Consider the following 16,998-nt stretch of genomic DNA (forward strand, 5'->3'; position numbering starts at 1 on the left):
GGACATTGGCCAAATTATCGCAACTTTGATTCCTTAAGTGCACGCGCAATGTTAACTGCCAAAAATACCGATGTTGTTGACTTAAACTGGAAGTTTCAAAGTCAGGAGTCAAATTCTGGGAGACTTGCGCTCATACAAATCGACAGATCGTCTTGACAATGAAGGCGTCGCCGTGAATTATCTAGTGGAATTTCTAAATTCTTTGAAGAGGCTTAATAGTATGTCACTGCATCACTTGCGTCTCAAAGAAGGTCTGTCATTATTATGTTTCGCAATCTCCACGCGCCCAAACTGTGTAATGGAACCTGACTGATTGTGACGCAGCTATAGAATACAATGGGCAGAATGCTTGATTCTACAAGTTCCTTTGAGTTCTAAAGATTTGCCATTTCAGTTCAAACGTATTGAGTGCATTTGAGATGACAATCAACAGGACACAAGGATAGTCGCATAGTTTGTGTCATAAATTTGGAAATGCTAAATTTCCAAAAAGTGCCTTTGCCATACAAAATTTTTTTCTTTTGTTTTGTTTTCCAATTTATTTATTTGTAAATTATTTGAATCGTTCCATATCTGTCGTATGCTTTCATTATTTTGGCTATTCAAAAAGTAAATTATTGAAAATTGTTCCGTGAAATTTTGTGTGTTTCATACAAAGGCTCAACTACAGATTGAAATTTGTTACGATGCCCCGAAGAGGTCGCGTTAATATCGGTCGGCGTTCTTTTTGCCATCAACATACATATGTACATTGGCAGCCCAAAACACATGCAAAATGGTCATGGATTACGGAATTATTGAATCGCGATCAATTAGCAAGATCGTCGCGATGTCACAGCACGGCTTTTCAAACAAAAGCATGATGCCTGATGAACTTTATCTTGAAGCAACATACATATTGTTGCGAATTTTTACTGCTTGCTAGTTTACTTTGCTAGGTTCGTATCTCTGGATTGACGAATAAAACCAAAACTGTTTAATTCAATTCAACAACTCTTTATTTTACAACTTGTCTACACTATAACAGTTTATTCTTAGCACTGATTGATTACGTTGGCGCTGGCACGGCTTATATAGCCACGTACTTCTCGCTGATGCCGACGTGTCCTTCTAGAATATTGCGTCTGGAAATTACCAGAACATAATGCTATACGGCGCCAGACGCAAGCAGACAGCCGCGGCGCCAGACTCAGCAATTGTTTAAGTAGACAAGCAGACAGTGCGGCGCCAGATGTCTACAACAAGACAAATGCTATTCCATATACCTACAGCTAATGTTCATAATAAGGGATGCATATAGCAATACAAATACAACTTAATACTACTTTTGTAACACTGCCCTCCACTAAAGCCTGATCGTCCCGATTAGGCACAAATCCTCTTGAACCAAATGGGGCGAGCCTCTCCAAATGTACTACTTTCATTTTACATCGTGTTTTTCCATTTCTTTGTATGCGGTATACCACGTCATTAAGTCGTTTCATCACCATATAGGGTCCTTCCTAGGCTGTCTGCAGTTTCGGGGACAAGCCTTTCTTTCGAAGTGGATTGTACAACAGGACCAGATCACCTTCTTCAAAACCTTTTGAATTTGCCGCTTGATCGAACCGGTCCTTCATCTTATTGCTCATCAGATGCGTATGCTGTCTTACCATTAGATGCAATTCATTCATTTCTTCCTTTAAGGCAGAACAATAATCTCCATCATTTCTTACAGCTGTAGGATTCGTTCCAAACTTAAGATCAGCAGGGAGTCGCAGATCAGATCCGAAAATAATCTTTGCTGGCGTGTAACCAGTTGTCTCGTGCTTCGCTGAACGATACGCCAGCAGGAACATCTGGATGCACTTGTCCCAATTCCGTTGATCTTTATCAACGATTTTCCGCAGATGTTCTTCGAGCGTTCGGTTGAATCTCTCCACCATTCCATCTGATTGTGGATGTAACGCTGTTGTCCGTGTCTTGTGGATGCCCAATAATGTACAGACTTCTTGGAAAATGGAAGATTCGAAATTCCTGCCTTGATCTGAGTGTACTTCGACGGGCACTCCGAGCCTTGTTATCCAATTTTCTACAAACGCTTCGGCTACTGTCTTCGCTTCTTGGTTTGGTAAGGCATACACTTCTGGCCATTTACTGAAATAGTCCATGACAACCAGTAGATATTTGTTTCCGGCCATACTGGTTGGGAACGGACCTGCAACATCCATTGCGACTCGTTCAAATGGTGATCCCACGTTGTACTGTTGGAGCCTACCGCGACTTTTGGCTTTAGGACCTTTAGCTGCCATGCACTGTACGCAATTACTTATCCATTCTGCTATGGAATCTCGACAACCGATCCAGTAGAACCGTTGTTTAATCTTCTCTATAGCTTTTGTAATTCCAAGGTGCCCTCCACTAGGTCCATTGTGATATTCTTTCAATACTTTCGGGATCATGGACTTCGATACTATGATCAGCAGACGAGACTGTTTGCCATCTTCGTTTTCCCAGGTACGATGAAGGTATCCATTAACGAGGTTTATGCTGTTCCATTGGGCCCAATATGCTTTTGCCGTTGGACTCTGGTTACTTATTTGTTCCTTTGGTGGTCGTACCCCATTTTCTTTGGCTATTATCAGCTTTGCAAGATCAGGGTCCTCCAGCTGATTGATTCTGATGCGGTGAGGAGTCCAATCATCTTCAGGTTCTATATTCAGTAATCGCACGTCGATTATACCTTCTTTTCCTTCTGATTTGGAGCAATGTTTACATTCCAGTGGACAAGGGCGACGTGATAATGCATCCGCATTTTTGTGGTGAATCTCCTTTCGATGTTTTGTTGGCTGTTTCCGTTTTGATGGGTTTACCTTTATATTGCAATTTCGGGCAAAGTGACCCGCTTTTCTACAGTTGAAACATCTGCCTGTTGTATTTACTCGCTGTGCAGCAATTGTCTTCAGAGTCTTCAATATTTCTTCCATCAGCGCTGGTTGTTCCATTTCAACTCTTTGTACAATGTGGCGCGTTTGGTGTCCACATCACGAATTCCATTTATGAAACCTTGAATTTTTACCCTCTCAATGTAATCCACAGGTGCATCTGCATTTGCCAAATGAGCCAGTCGTTCTATTTCAGTTGAGAACTCTTGCAATGACTCGTTCATCTTCTGACCCCTATTTTGCAGTTCGATCTGGTATATTTGTTTCCGGTGCTCACTACCATGTCGTCTTTCTATCGCACTCATCAATGCCTCATAGTTGTCCCGTTCACAGTCTGGAATAGTCTGAAGGATTTCTGCCGCAGGTCCTTTCAATGATACAAACAAGGACGCCACTTTGTCCGCTGCATTCCAGTTATTGGCCATTGCTGTCTTTTCAAACTGAAGTTTGAAAATTGGAAATGGAATACTTCCATCGAATGTGGGTGCTTTCAGTCTTGGATTATTTGTTGATGGTGCAGGGCCATGCAGTTGCAGTTCTCGCATACGATTATTCAGTTGAAGAAATTCTGATCTTAAATTTTCTTCGTCATTTTTTATTGTGCTTAATTCGTCTGCAAATTTTGAAAATTTCTCTTGCACTTGTGTATTATTTTCTGTAATCTGTTGTACCAAACGCTTTTCTAACTGCGTATTATTTTCAGTCATTTGTTGTGTAAGGCGAGACTCTAACTGTGATGTATTTTCAGCTATTTGCGTTATTTGCTGTGCCAGACGATTTTCTGTTTGCACTACATTTTCTGCTATTTGCTGTGCCTGACGATTTTCTGTTTGCACTGCTTTTCTGCTATTTGCTTAATAGCCACTAACAACGTGTTCATGTCTACACTTGATGATGTTCGTTGTTCTTCTTCTTTTTCTTCTACCTTTGTAGAAGTTTCTGGCCCATCAAATTCGAACTCGTCCACATTAATTCCATCCGCTTCCATTGCTTTACGTAGTCGTGCCTGCAGATCCGCCTTTTGCCCGCTTAACAATATGTATGTATATTTGATGCTGTTAGGTGTTGGATGTACTCTGTTGATGGAGAAAAAAAGAGGTTTGTCGCACGCACACATTCTACATGGTGGTTACACCAGATCAAATTGATGAATACATTTCTGCAGAAATTCTTGATCCAGAGATAGATCCAGAATTATACGAAGTGGTGAAAACCAATATGGTTCATGGACTTTGCGGACACCGCAATCCTACTTCGGTTTGTTTGTATAAAAAAAAATCCACGAAACACTATCCACATGCTTTTCTTTCGGAAACGCAAACTAGAAATTATGGATATCTATTATATCGGCGGCGCTCACCAGACGACAATGGCAGAACATTCAGCATTCAAATTAGAGGGGTGAGTATCGAAGTTGACAACACATAGATCGTACCATATTCGCCACTCTTGTCTAATTCACATTCAAAACTCATATCAATGTTGAGTATTGCAGTTTAGTGAAATCGAGTTTTTTCTCAACTTGCGTCAGTGATCCGTTTGCGAGAACATTGCTCTATTCGGAAATGCCTTGGTATTATACATGGAATGCATCGTTGAGATGCATGGAAATGGTTACGCTGTAAGCAAGGCTAACCAGTAGATGGACGTCCAGGTGTGTTCTCAACTAATGCATTAGGAATAATTTACACAATCCTCCCGAAAAACGACAATTACTTCTACCTTCGGTTGCTATTGATTAAAGTACGCGGTTCAACTTTATTTGAGTCATTGCGTACTATGAATGGTACGGTGTGTACAACTTTTTGAGAAGCATGCCAGCAATTTAAATTACTGGAACATGATAATACTAGTATCAAACAATGGACAAAGCGTTAGCTACTTCACATGCTACTGAAGTTAATTATTTCAACATATAAGCCTTCAAATCCGCGCCAATTATGGGATAAGAACATTGCCAAAAACATTTTTCATCATATTCGCTAAGAATGGGAAATGGAGAAATTCCGATCGGCTTGACAATGAATACGAAGCCGTGAATTATCCAGTGGAATTTCTAAATTCTTTGAAGAGGTTTGGTATGCCGCCGCATCATTTGCGTTTCAAAGTTGGATCTGTCATTATGATGTTTCGCGATACTCATGCCCCGAAACTGTGTAATGGAACCAATCGTTTTGTGAATACAAGGGGTCAGAATGCTTGATTCTACGAATTCCTTTGAGTTCCAATGATTTACGAATTTAGTTCAAACGTATCCAGTTTCCAGGGAAAATTGCATTTGCGATGACAATCGACAGGGCACAAGGATAGTCGTTAGAAGTGTGAGGCATAAATCTGTAAGTGCTATGTTTTTTACACGGCCAGCTATACGTGGTGTGTTCACCATCTTCTCTGTACATTTACACACCGGAACAGAAACCAAGAATGTTGTTTATCAAACTGCGTTACATTGAAAAAAAATTTAGAAAAATCCCAACTAAATAATTTTTAACACAATATAAATACACATTTCTTTTCATTTCAAAACACATAATTTCACGCAGGACAACGCCTGCGAGGCAGCTAGTTGCTTATAAATTAAAGTTTGAAGAAAAAAATAGCAATTCAAAATACTTGTAAATAATATAGGTTTGGTGCTATAATATGTTCTGTAAACTGTCCAAAGGTGAGCCACTTTGAGTGGCTACGACTGTATATAAACCTATGTATATCTATTTCAATTAGGCTTAGGTGATACAAACAAACATTAGGCGAATGAAACTATTATTCTCTGTAGCAACATGTAGCAAGAGTATAAAAGCGAAATAAAAGCAAAACTAAATTAACAAGTAAGTAAGGGCTAAATTCGGGTGCTTCCGAACATTTTATACTCTTGCAACTTTAAGATGCAAAACGTCAACCTTCTTCTTCTTCTTCTTTACTGGCGTAGAAACCACTTACGCGGTTATAGCCGAGTTAACAACAGCGCCCCAGTCGTTTCTTCTTTTCGCAAGGTAGCGCCAATTGGAGACTCCAACCGAAGCTAGGTCCTCCTCAACCTGGTCCTTCCAACGGAGTGGAGGTCTTCCTCTTCCTCGCTTCCCCCGGCGGGTACTACGTCGAATACTTTCCGAGCTGGAGTGTTTTCGTCCATTCGGACAACATTACATAGCCAGCGTAGCCGCTGTATTTTAATTCGCTGAACTATGTCAATGTCGTCTTATATCTTATACAACCCATCGTTCCATCGCAATGGACCATGAAACTTTCGCAAAACTTTTCTCTCGAAAACTTACAACGTCGACTCATCAGATGTTGTCATCGTCAATGCCTCTGCATCATAAAGCAGGACGGGAATAATGAGTGACTTATAGAGTTTTATTTTTGTTCATCCAGAGAGGTCTTTACTTCTCAATTACCTACTTAGTCCAAAGTAGCACCCATTGGCAAGAGATATCCTGCGTTGAATTTCAAGGCTGACGTTGTTGTTGGTGTTGATGCTGGTCCCAAGACGAAATTATCTACAACTTCGAAGTTATGACTGTCAACAGTGACGTGGGTGCCTGCCTAGTCACGAGTGCGACGATCGTCTGTTTGATGACAAGAGATATTTTGTTTTACCATCGTTCACCACCAGACCCATTTGCTTCGTTGTCTTATTCATTCTGGAGAAAGCAGAACTAACGGCGCGGCGCATACGCCAGAAGCTGTACACTCTTATAGAAGATTGTGCCTTCTCGGTGTAGTTCTGCAGCTCGAATTATTTTCTCCAGAAGTAGGTTGAAGAAGTCGCACGAAAGAGAGTCGTTTTGCCTGAAACCTTGTTTCGGAGAAGTCCTTCCCGATCCTGGCGGAGCTTATCCCACGGTAGTTAGCGCAGATTGTGGTGTCCCCCTTTTTATGGATTAGGCAAAGCACACTTAAGTTCCAATCGTTGGACATGCTTTCGTCCCACCACATCACCTTTGGTAGTTCTACAAGAGTATACTCCGATCTTGAAACCTTCTGTTAGCCGCCGCATTTTTTCGTAGAATTTTTGAGCATTACCCCTGTCGGCCAGCTTATCAAGCTCTTCGTACTCACGTACTTCGGCCTCTCTCTTTTTCGGTCTGCAAATGCGTTTCGTTTCCCTCTTCAACTCTCAGTATCTATCTCATCTCGCACGTGTTTTGGTCGATCGTAACGTTGCATCGGTTACAGCTGTACATAAGGAGCTCGAAATGCCGACTCACAGTTCCCACTGGCACGTCTATCACAACATGATCGATCTGGTTGGTGGTTTTTCGATCCGGAGACAGCCAGGTAGCTTGATGTATTTTCCTATGCTGGAATCTAGTACTACAGATAACTATATTTCGGGCCCCAGCGAAGTCGATCAGCCTCATCCGATTTGAGGATGTTTTCTCGTGGAGGCTGAATTTACCGACTGTTGTACCAAAGATACCTTAATTACCCACTCTGGCGTTGAAGTCGCCAAGCACGATTTTTACATCGTGGCGGGGGCAGCTCTCATAGGTGCGCTGCAACCACCCATAGAAGGCTTCTTTGGTCACATCGTCCTTCTATTCCGTCGGGGCGTGGGCGCAAATCAGCGATATGTTAAAGAACTTCGCTTTGATGAGGATTGTGGCTAGACGTTCATCCACTGGAGTGAATGATAGTACTCGGCGACGGAGTCTCTCTCCCACCACGAATTCCACACGAAACTTTCGGTCCTTTATACGGCCACTGTAGTAAATGCCACAAAGAACTACTCGTCTCAGTCCTTGTCCCGTCCATCGCATTTCCTGAACGGCAGTAATGTCAGCCTTCACTCTAACGAAGACATCAACCAGCAGGGCAACGGCATCTTCCCAATTAAGGGACCGGACATTCGATTTGCATGCCCTCAAATCGTAGTCCTTATTTCGTTTGCTATTGTCGTCATCATCCGAGGCTGTCGATTAGTTTTCATTGGTAAAGTTTTTTACGTGGCGGATCCCCAACCCAGCGCCTCACCCTGTGGAGGGGATGTTTCGCCTTTTCACCTTAGCTCGCCTTCAAACGGATGTTCTTAGGCTACCCAGAGGATACTTGGTCAAAGACCGGAAGTTGTGAACTGCTTGAGCCATATGTAGAACAATCGTTTCTGGCCACACCCAAGTGAATGGCGATCAAAGAACTTTCCTCACTTGCGTGAACTTCTACACATGACTCCATCCTCCAACGTCAACCAGAGCATCGAAATCCAAGCGATTATCGTGTCGCGGTGTTTGTGGTTAAACTCCTCCGAAACGGATTGATCGATTCTCATCCACTCCAAAATCTTTTTTTTTAATTTTTAGATATTTATGGTTTTTTTATGATACAGGATTAAAAAATACATACAACTCTGAATTTTCGCGGCTAGATGCCTACCGTTGTCACCTCTCATCCAGCAAACATCACGGAGTGGGAATGAGAAGGAAGCAGGTCTTCTGTCTTACTATACAGTTTTCAGTCTTTTTTGTTTTATTTGTGTACCGATCGTACCACTGATTTTTTACGTATTATTTTAATTTTTCTGCACATCTATCATGTTAATTTAAATCTCATCGTAAATTTATTATTAATTTTCAGTACAATAATTACACTGGCCTACACTCATTTTGGTGCCTAAGATTTTAGACCTGATTTTAGGTATATTTTGTGAGCTAATACGAAAATAGGAGGGGAAACGCTGAGGGCGGTGTGGCACGGCGCGTTGTCGTGATGAAGGATCCTGTTACGAGCGATGTCTGGACGCACCCTGTTGACTCGTTTTCGCAATCTTTCGAGTACTTGGCAATAGTAGAGTTGATTTAAAGATTTCCCTGGTGGAATGACTTCTTTGTGGACGATGCCACATCAAAAATAGCAATAATCATCGCGCGGAGGCAATATCGAAACACCTGGGCACGACTAAGACTCTAACAATTTTAGCGTACGTTTCCGAAGCTGTTTCGCCCAATCGGGCGCAAAATTTTATCGCGACGCGTTACTCAGCTAGAGCGATGGTACATATATCAATGGAGAGAGGAGGGATGCTGGAAAAAGAGAAAGGGAATTTCAAGGTCACAGGTTTACCACAAGCACGGCAATAAAATCAGTCTCATTACTTAATTGTAAAACCTCCTATCAGTCACATTTTTCATATCAGTTCTCGTTCACGCTTTATCTTGATTACCAATTTCAATACCAAAGTAAGCAGAATACAAGCGAATTACAATGCCATTAATCGGTTTCCGTTGATTTTTAATTACACTGTCCAACAGCATTTTTGGAACAGAATAGCGACCCTATAATTCTGAAAGGGTATGTTGAGTAGATCATTTTTGTAGAATAAACTTATGGTCCAGCAAGTCTGAGTTTTTTTTTACAGTGGGTCAAAGTTATTATTTTTTGGTCGAAGGGAGCATTATACTATATGAAAAAAATGTTGTAAGTTAATGTCTGAGAGAATTCTTATGGTCAGAGTTGTATTGGAATTGTAGGAGGATTATTTTTGTGGAAGATCTTAACCCTCTAACTGGTTTCTTTATGGGTCAATTTGACCCTTTTTTCGAGAAAATCAAAAAATATCCTTTAAAAAAGGACATTTAAGGATTAAAATATTCTACGAAAATGTTTGGCGGAAAATTTCAGGAGGGGTCACTGTTGTAAATAAAGCTCTTTACGATTGATAAAAAAATTACACGCCAACATATACAAAGTAGGTGAAAACGTCGTCAAGTTCGGCCGGGCCAAACACTGAGTTCTCGCGTCTAGTCAGCTGTGACTTACAAATCGGGTGTGATAAAATTAAGCATAATTGACTTACTAAGCAGTTCATATCGGGTGTGATTTTTAGTAAACTTAATATAAAAAAAGAACAATTAAAGGTTAAATAAGCATGGCGGATTCTGTTTGCAAATTAAGAGATTGGTTTTGTTTTATTTGTGGACATTTTACGCACCATCAAAGCAGAAGAAAGATATTCCCTACAATTAAAGAATCATATTTTCTTTTCTTTGGAATACGATTTTTATGTGAAGCTTGGATACCAAAAACTGTATGTACTACTTGCGAAAGTGGTCTTTTGACCTGGTACAAAGGCGGTACTAAGGCGCTGCCATTTTCTGCGCCTATTACATGGATTGAACCTGAAAATCACAAATCAGATACATGCTATTTCTGCGTAAATTACAAATTTGGTAGAAGCCAAAGGCACTACGCGATAATGACATACGAAGCAACAAATAATGTCATTTTACCAGAAGTGCGCTGTGAAGGTGTTCCGGTGCCTCAACCGCCTACACATACATTTTCGGCCAATATGACATACGCCAATACAGAAATAACAGCGGCGGTTGAAAACATATCAGATATAAGTTACTTGATTCCTGGTGGTTTAAACATATGTCCTAATTTGATAGACCAAGCTTATTTTGAAGATCTTGTAAGAGATTTAGGACTAACAAAAGAGAAAGCTGAAATATTATGTTCCAGATTGAAAAACAGGAATTTGATAAAAGCCGATGTAAAAGTTACATCGCCAAGAAAAAGACACGCCGATTTGGAAAGTTATTTTAAAAAATCAGAAGAACTTGTATACTGTTGCAGTATTGAAGAGGTTCTAAAATATCTAAAGCTTCCACTGGACTCTTCCGCTTGGCGACTATTTATAGATAGTTCAAAACACAGCTTAAAAGCAGTTTTACTGCACAATGGAAATCAGCATCCATCAATACCGGTTGCGTATTCCACAAAAAAGGAGGAAACATACGAAAATATTTCAAAATTAAATACTATAAATATAAATGGGAAGTATGCGCAGACTTCAAAATGATTGCAATATTGACTGGAATGCAAACAGGATACACAAAATATATGTGCTTCCTTTGTAAATGGGATTCACGTGCTTCCAGCAGCCATTATCATATTAAATATTTCGAAGAACGCAAAGAAAATATTATTGGTGACTTGAATGGAATCCATGAATCTCTCCAATCCATGAATCTCCCAAAAGATAAGGTCATACTTCCACCGCTGCATATTAAGTTGGGCGTGGTGAAAAATTTTATTAAAAGCTTAAATACACAAGGATATGCTTTCAAACGCATTCAAACAATTTTCCCCAGATTATCTGCAGCAAAATTAAAAGAAGGTAAAATACGGTTTTAAGAAATAATTTATTTCATTTAATGTAAATTACCTTTTCTAGGAATGCTCGTTGGACCCGATATAAAAAAATTATTACAAGATGAAGAATTTTATGGTCATCTGTCGGATATGCAAAAGACAGCATTTGACTTTATGCAGCTGGTTATATCAGAATTCCTTGGAAACTCAAACGCACAAAACTATGCAGAAAATATTGAAAGCATGCTAATCGGTTTTAACAATATTGGCGTTAAGATGTCACTAAAGCTGCATTTTCTGCACTCTCATCTCAATTTTTTTAAAGAAAACCTTGGAGCGGTTTCAGATGAACACGGTGAAAGGTTTCATCAGGATATAAAGGTATTGGAAGAAAGATTCAAAGGGAAATCCCAAAGTGTAATGCTTGCTGAATACGTATGGGGCTTGTACAGAAACCTTGACACATCGGAAAATTCACGTCAAGCTAAATACAGGAAAGCATATTAAGTTTAATCTTTAATCCATTGTCCTACTACTGCTGAGGCAAAAAAAAAATAAATATGTACATACTATAATAAACCCCTATTAAAACAAAATTATAATTTTTTTATCAATCGTAAAGAGCTTTATTTACAACAGTGACCCCTCCTGAAATTTTCCGCCAAACATTTTCGTAGAATATTTTAATCCTTAAATGTCCTTTTTTAAAGGATATTTTTTGATTTTCTCGAAAAAAGGGTCAAATTGACCCATAAAGAAACCAGTTAGAGGGTTAAGATCTTCCACAAAAATAATCCTCATACAATTCCACAATACAACTCTGACTATAAGAATTCTCTCAGACATTAACTTACAACATTTTTTTCATATAGTATAATGCTCCCTTCGACCAAAAAATGAAAATTTTGACCCACTGTAAAAAAAAACTCAGACGTGCTGGACCATAAGTTTTTTCTACAAAAATGATCTACTCAACATACCCTTTCAGAATTATAGGGTCGCAATTCTGTTCCATTCAAAAAGTCTTCATTTGTTCGACAGTGTTATATACTCGCCACATATGTATGTATGTATATAACAAAACTTGTCAGGGTCATTACTGCAACTACTCGACTTACTTTCCATAATAAATTTGTACTATTAATCTCATAAAAGTAATAATCAGATTGACAGACTTTGAATAAAACCTGAAAAAATTAAAATAAGACTTGTAGGTAAACCAGAGCTGTCAGCTGACATCTAGTAGCAGCAATACAGTTAATACTACCTACTTTACCGACTACAAATACGGACGGATCTGCACCAAACAAAAAAAATGTTTGTAGGCCAGTGTTATTTATTCATAACTTATTAATAACTGACTGTTAATAACAGTTTTAACAATTATTTAATTAAGTGATCTGAATAAACACGTGGTGTGATCTCCAACCAACAACGGTCATTACCGTACCTGTATATATTGTACTTAACGTTTTTTGGAAATACTTTTAAATCAAACGAACGTGTACGTGTTTAATAAATCTCACTGTTTCATCAATTAAATAATAAGTCAATAAATAAGTAAACGCATACAATATTACGTGACTGTGTTTTACCAATACACTGATTGAAGGATTTATTAACTATTAATAAATATTCATTCAATCCTATGATGTTGAATAATCATTTATTAACAGTTTATAAAGCTTATCAAATATACATAAACAAATATTTCTATCAATGTAAGGATTTTAACTTCATTTATTTATATGTTTTATGTACAGTCAGCAATGCCAAAAAGACACAACGGTGCCAATTTGAATCGCCGAACAATCAATTATACAGTCATGCGAGATATACTAGTACGAATGCCTGGCGAACAAATCCAGGAGAACAATGCCAATATGCGTACAAGCATGGCGCAGTTACGTGAATCACAATCGCAGAGAAACGCGAAGATTCGTAATAAACAGATGTAGAGGAATTCACTAACCACGCCAACAAGTTTTTAGAGCATTTACATCAGATTTATTTCTTCGGTGTAAATATGAGCCTGACGTTGAGTATTACGCTAATTCCAAAGTGGCTATTGGTACTTTGAGGAAGGAATGTCTGCAATGTCATACACTTAAATTTAAAAATGAGCCAGTTGAGATGTGTTGCTCATCAGGAAAACTATTGCATGGTTTACTTATCGGTACAGATCCAGATTCTAGTCTTTTCCTAAAGTCAATTCGAACATTCAATTCATGTTTTCAAATGACGTCGTTTGGAGCAACAGAAATAGTTAACAATATTGCTGCAAACGCTCAACAATTTAATTCCAGGTTCACAAAGTGGGCTCATTGCTGCCAATTTCAAATGAATCTCATAAATTTTTACAAATTTTCTTTATGGGTGGCGAGGACTCCGAATGTACGCTCACCAATCGCGTGGATGCACGTTGCGACTACCATAATCTCAATTCATCTTTTGCCAAGCGTATCGTCAGCGAGCTGTACGTTCGGTTAAATCAGGGATGGGCACATTTTTAGCCCGCAAAGTTAGCAAAGTGCGCACGGTGGCTATATGAGGGGAATATCAGTTTACGGAGAGAAGGGTTGAGAAAAGTTGCGAAAAAAATCAATTACGTCCCTCCGTAACTTGATGTTCATCGCAGAGTCAGAGATAAAGAGATGTTTAACTCCTCTCTCACTGGAAGTGAGAGAGCAATTGCTAAACGTCAAAACCACCTAAACTCGATCAACTGTCAAAGTTTAGGTGGTTTTGACGTTTAGCAATTGGAAAAGCGGGACGACCAGATTAAAATCCCGCCAAATTATTGTTCGAATGGAGAGATTTTTCATTATTTTGTCTCCATTTGTAACGGCCATTAGTTCGAAGAATACCGAAGACGAAACAGCACGCAGATTGAAAGATGTGAATATATTTTAATTTTTATTAAATAAATTTGCATTTATTTAATACTTTTTTATTTTATTTTACATATAAAATGCCGAAGACAACCAACAGTTGGAGAGAATGCATTGTTGGCTGCAACGAGGGAGGAAGAACATTTAGCTTTCCAAACAGTGGAAAGGATCTCGAACGGTGAGTGAAAAACATTAAATAGTGCAAAAAGTGTTTGTAAAAAATTTCGATAAAATCAGTTTTTCGATTGTTCAATGAGTAATTTTGGATAATGAAATTAAATTCCCGTGTCTTTTCAAATGTGATGTGCTGAACAACTAGAGCGCGACAGACTGTAAGCGACATTTGTCAAATATTAAAATACACACGTTCTTATGGACACAGTTATGTAGTCGTGCAGCTACCTCAAAAACTGTGTCCTTAAGAACATGTGTATTTTAATATTTGACAAATGTCGTTTGCAGTCTGTCGCGCTCTACTTGTTCAGAGCGTAACTGTCAATTTATTGCCATTGCCGTTAATTAATTAAATAAATTATTTTAAAGTAAATAATTGAATATTTATGATAGTTATAAAAAAGTCGTACTTTAAATATTCATTAAATATACACTTTTTGCACTATTATTATTATTTTATTATACATATTGTTACAAAAAGTAGTATTAAGTTGTATTTGTATTGCTATATGCATCCCTTATTATGAACAATATCTGTAGGTATATGGAATAGCATTTGTCTTGTTGTAGACATCTGGCGCCGCGGCTGTCTACTTGTCGAAACAATAGACATCTGGCGCCGCACTGTCTGCTTGTCTACTTCAACAATTGCTGAGTCTGGCGCCGCAGCTGTCTGCTTGCGTCTGGCGCCGTATAGCATTATGTTCTGGTAATTTCCAGACGCAGTATTCTAGAAGGACACGTCGGCATCAGCGAGAAGTGCGTGGCTATGTAAGCCGTGGCAGCGCCAACGTAATCGATCAGTGCTAAGAGTAAACTGTTATAGTGTAGACGAGTTGTGAAATAAAGAGTTGTTGAATTAAATTAAACAGTTTTGGTTTTATTTGTCAATCCAGAGATACGAACCTAACAAAGTGAACTAGCAAGCAGTAAATTCGTAACAATTGGTGTCAGAAGTGGGATTGTTAAATAATCCAAATTCAAGATGGTTGAATTCGGAGAATTGAGAATTCAGCAATTAAAAAAGGAACTGGAGGAGCGTAATTTGCCGATAATCGGGCAAAAGGCGGATCTGCAGGCACGATTACGTGAAGCAATAGAAGCGGATGGAATTAATGTGGACGAGTTCGAATTTGTTGGGCCAGAAACTTCTACAAAGGTAGAAGAGAAAGTAGAAGAACAACGAACATCATCAAGTGTAGACATGAACACGTTGTTAGTGGCTATTAAGCAAATGGCAGAAAATGTAGTGCAAACAGAAAATCGTCTGGCACAGCAAATGGCAGAAAATGCAGTGCAAACAGAAAATCGTCTGGCACAGCAAATAGCTGAAAATACATCGCAGTTAAAGTCTTGCCTTACACAACAAATGACTGAAAATAATACGCAGTTAGAAAAGAGTTTGGTACAACAGATTACAGAAAATAATACACAAGTGCAAGAGAAATTTTCAAAATTTGAAGACGAATTAAGCACGTTAAAAAATGACGAAGAAAATTTGAAATCAGAAGTTCTTCAATTAAGTAATCGTATGCGAGAACTGCAACTACATGGCCCTGCACCATCAACAAATAATCAAAGATTGAAGGCACCCACATTCGATGGAAGTATTCCATTTCAAATTTTCAAACTTCAGTTTGAAAAGACAGCAATGGCCAATAACTGGAATGCAGCGGACAAAGTGGCGTCCTTGTTTGTATCATTGAAAGGGCCTGCGGCAGAAATCCTTCAGACTATTCCAGACTGTGAACGGGACAACTATGAGGCATTGATGAGTGCGATAGAAAGACGATATGGTAGTGAGCACCGGAAACAAATATACCAGATCGAACTGCAAAATAGGGGTCAGAAGATGAACGAGTCATTGCAAGAGTTCGCAACTGAAATAGAACGACTGGCTCATTTGGCAAATGCAGATGCACCTGTGGATTACATTGAGAGGGTAAAAATTCAATGTTTCATAAATGGAATTCGAGATGTGGACACCAAACGCGCCACATATGCATTGCCAAAAAGAACATTTGCTGAAACGGTTTCGTACGCCCTCACACAGGAAACAGCTTCCCTACTAAGTAAACCAGCACACAAAGTACAAAGGGTTGAAATGGAACAACCGGCGCTGATGGAAGAAATATTGAAGACTCTGAAGACAATCGCTGCACCGCGAGTAAATACAACAGGAAGATGTTTCAACTGTGGAAAAGCGGGTCACTTTGCCCGAAATTGCAATATAAAAGTAAACCCATCAAAACGGAAACAACCAACAGATAACGAGGACGGAGCATCCACATCTCACAAGTCGTTAAACTAAAACGGAACAGTTCAAAGGGGCGTGAGCTGGTTCCCACAACTATTTGCCCCGCCATCTCGATATCACAAATAGGTCGCCATGACAACAATCTTACTATCAACGGCATGGTAAATGGACGACTGTCAACGCTTACTTTGGATACTGGTGCCACACATTCAATTATCCGACCGGATGTGGTAAGAGGAACGTTTGAACCATTAGTCGGTTGCAAGCTTCGGACGGCCACCGGAGAGGAAGCAGCTGTTGCGGGAAAAGTGTTTTGCGAAGTCATGATTGGTACCCTGGAAGTTAATCACACCTTCATCGTAGCAGAAATCACGGATGAAATTATAATGGGAGTAGATTTCATGATTGATCACGGGGTTACTTTGGATTTAAACAAGCAAATGCTGTTTTGCCAGAACATGGAGATGCCTATAAACACCGGATATGTGACCAACGTTGAAAGTAAGAGGGTGATTGTTGATGATAATCAGAGTATTCCATCAAAATCTGAGGCGATAGTATGGGCTAAAGTGAATGGGGGAGGTGGGACTGAAGAATTATGGATTGTGGAACCAACAAAAATAGATACACCCATATTGGTAGGAAGAATGCTTGT

At 39.2% G+C, this 16,998-nt stretch overlaps 1 protein-coding gene across 1 annotated transcript; it reads left to right on the forward strand.

Annotated features, from left to right (window-relative positions):
• Positions 1 to 10,759: 10,759 nt before the first annotated feature.
• On the forward strand, positions 10,760 to 12,425 carry LOC125778810 (uncharacterized). Its single transcript, XM_049458122.1, has 2 exons — positions 10,760 to 11,046; positions 11,104 to 12,425. The coding sequence occupies exons 1-2, from the start codon at positions 10,770 to 10,772 to the stop codon at positions 11,526 to 11,528; spliced, it is 702 nt and encodes a 233-aa protein (XP_049314079.1). The 5' UTR covers positions 10,760 to 10,769; the 3' UTR covers positions 11,529 to 12,425.
• Positions 12,426 to 16,998: the final 4,573 nt, after the last annotated feature.

Source organism: Bactrocera dorsalis, chromosome 5 (assembly GCF_023373825.1).
Source record: "Bactrocera dorsalis isolate Fly_Bdor chromosome 5, ASM2337382v1, whole genome shotgun sequence".
NCBI lineage: Eukaryota > Metazoa > Arthropoda > Insecta > Diptera > Tephritidae > Bactrocera > Bactrocera dorsalis.

Bases quoted from the DNA above. Each gene is read 5' to 3' on its own strand.
- LOC125778810 (XM_049458122.1), top strand. From the start codon at position 10,770: ATGTGCTTCCTTTGTAAATGGGATTCACGTGCTTCCAGCAGCCATTAT. The intron at 11,047-11,103 runs GTAAAATACGGT...TACCTTTTCTAG, and splicing joins TGCAGCAAAATTAAAAGAAG to GAATGCTCGTTGGACCCGAT.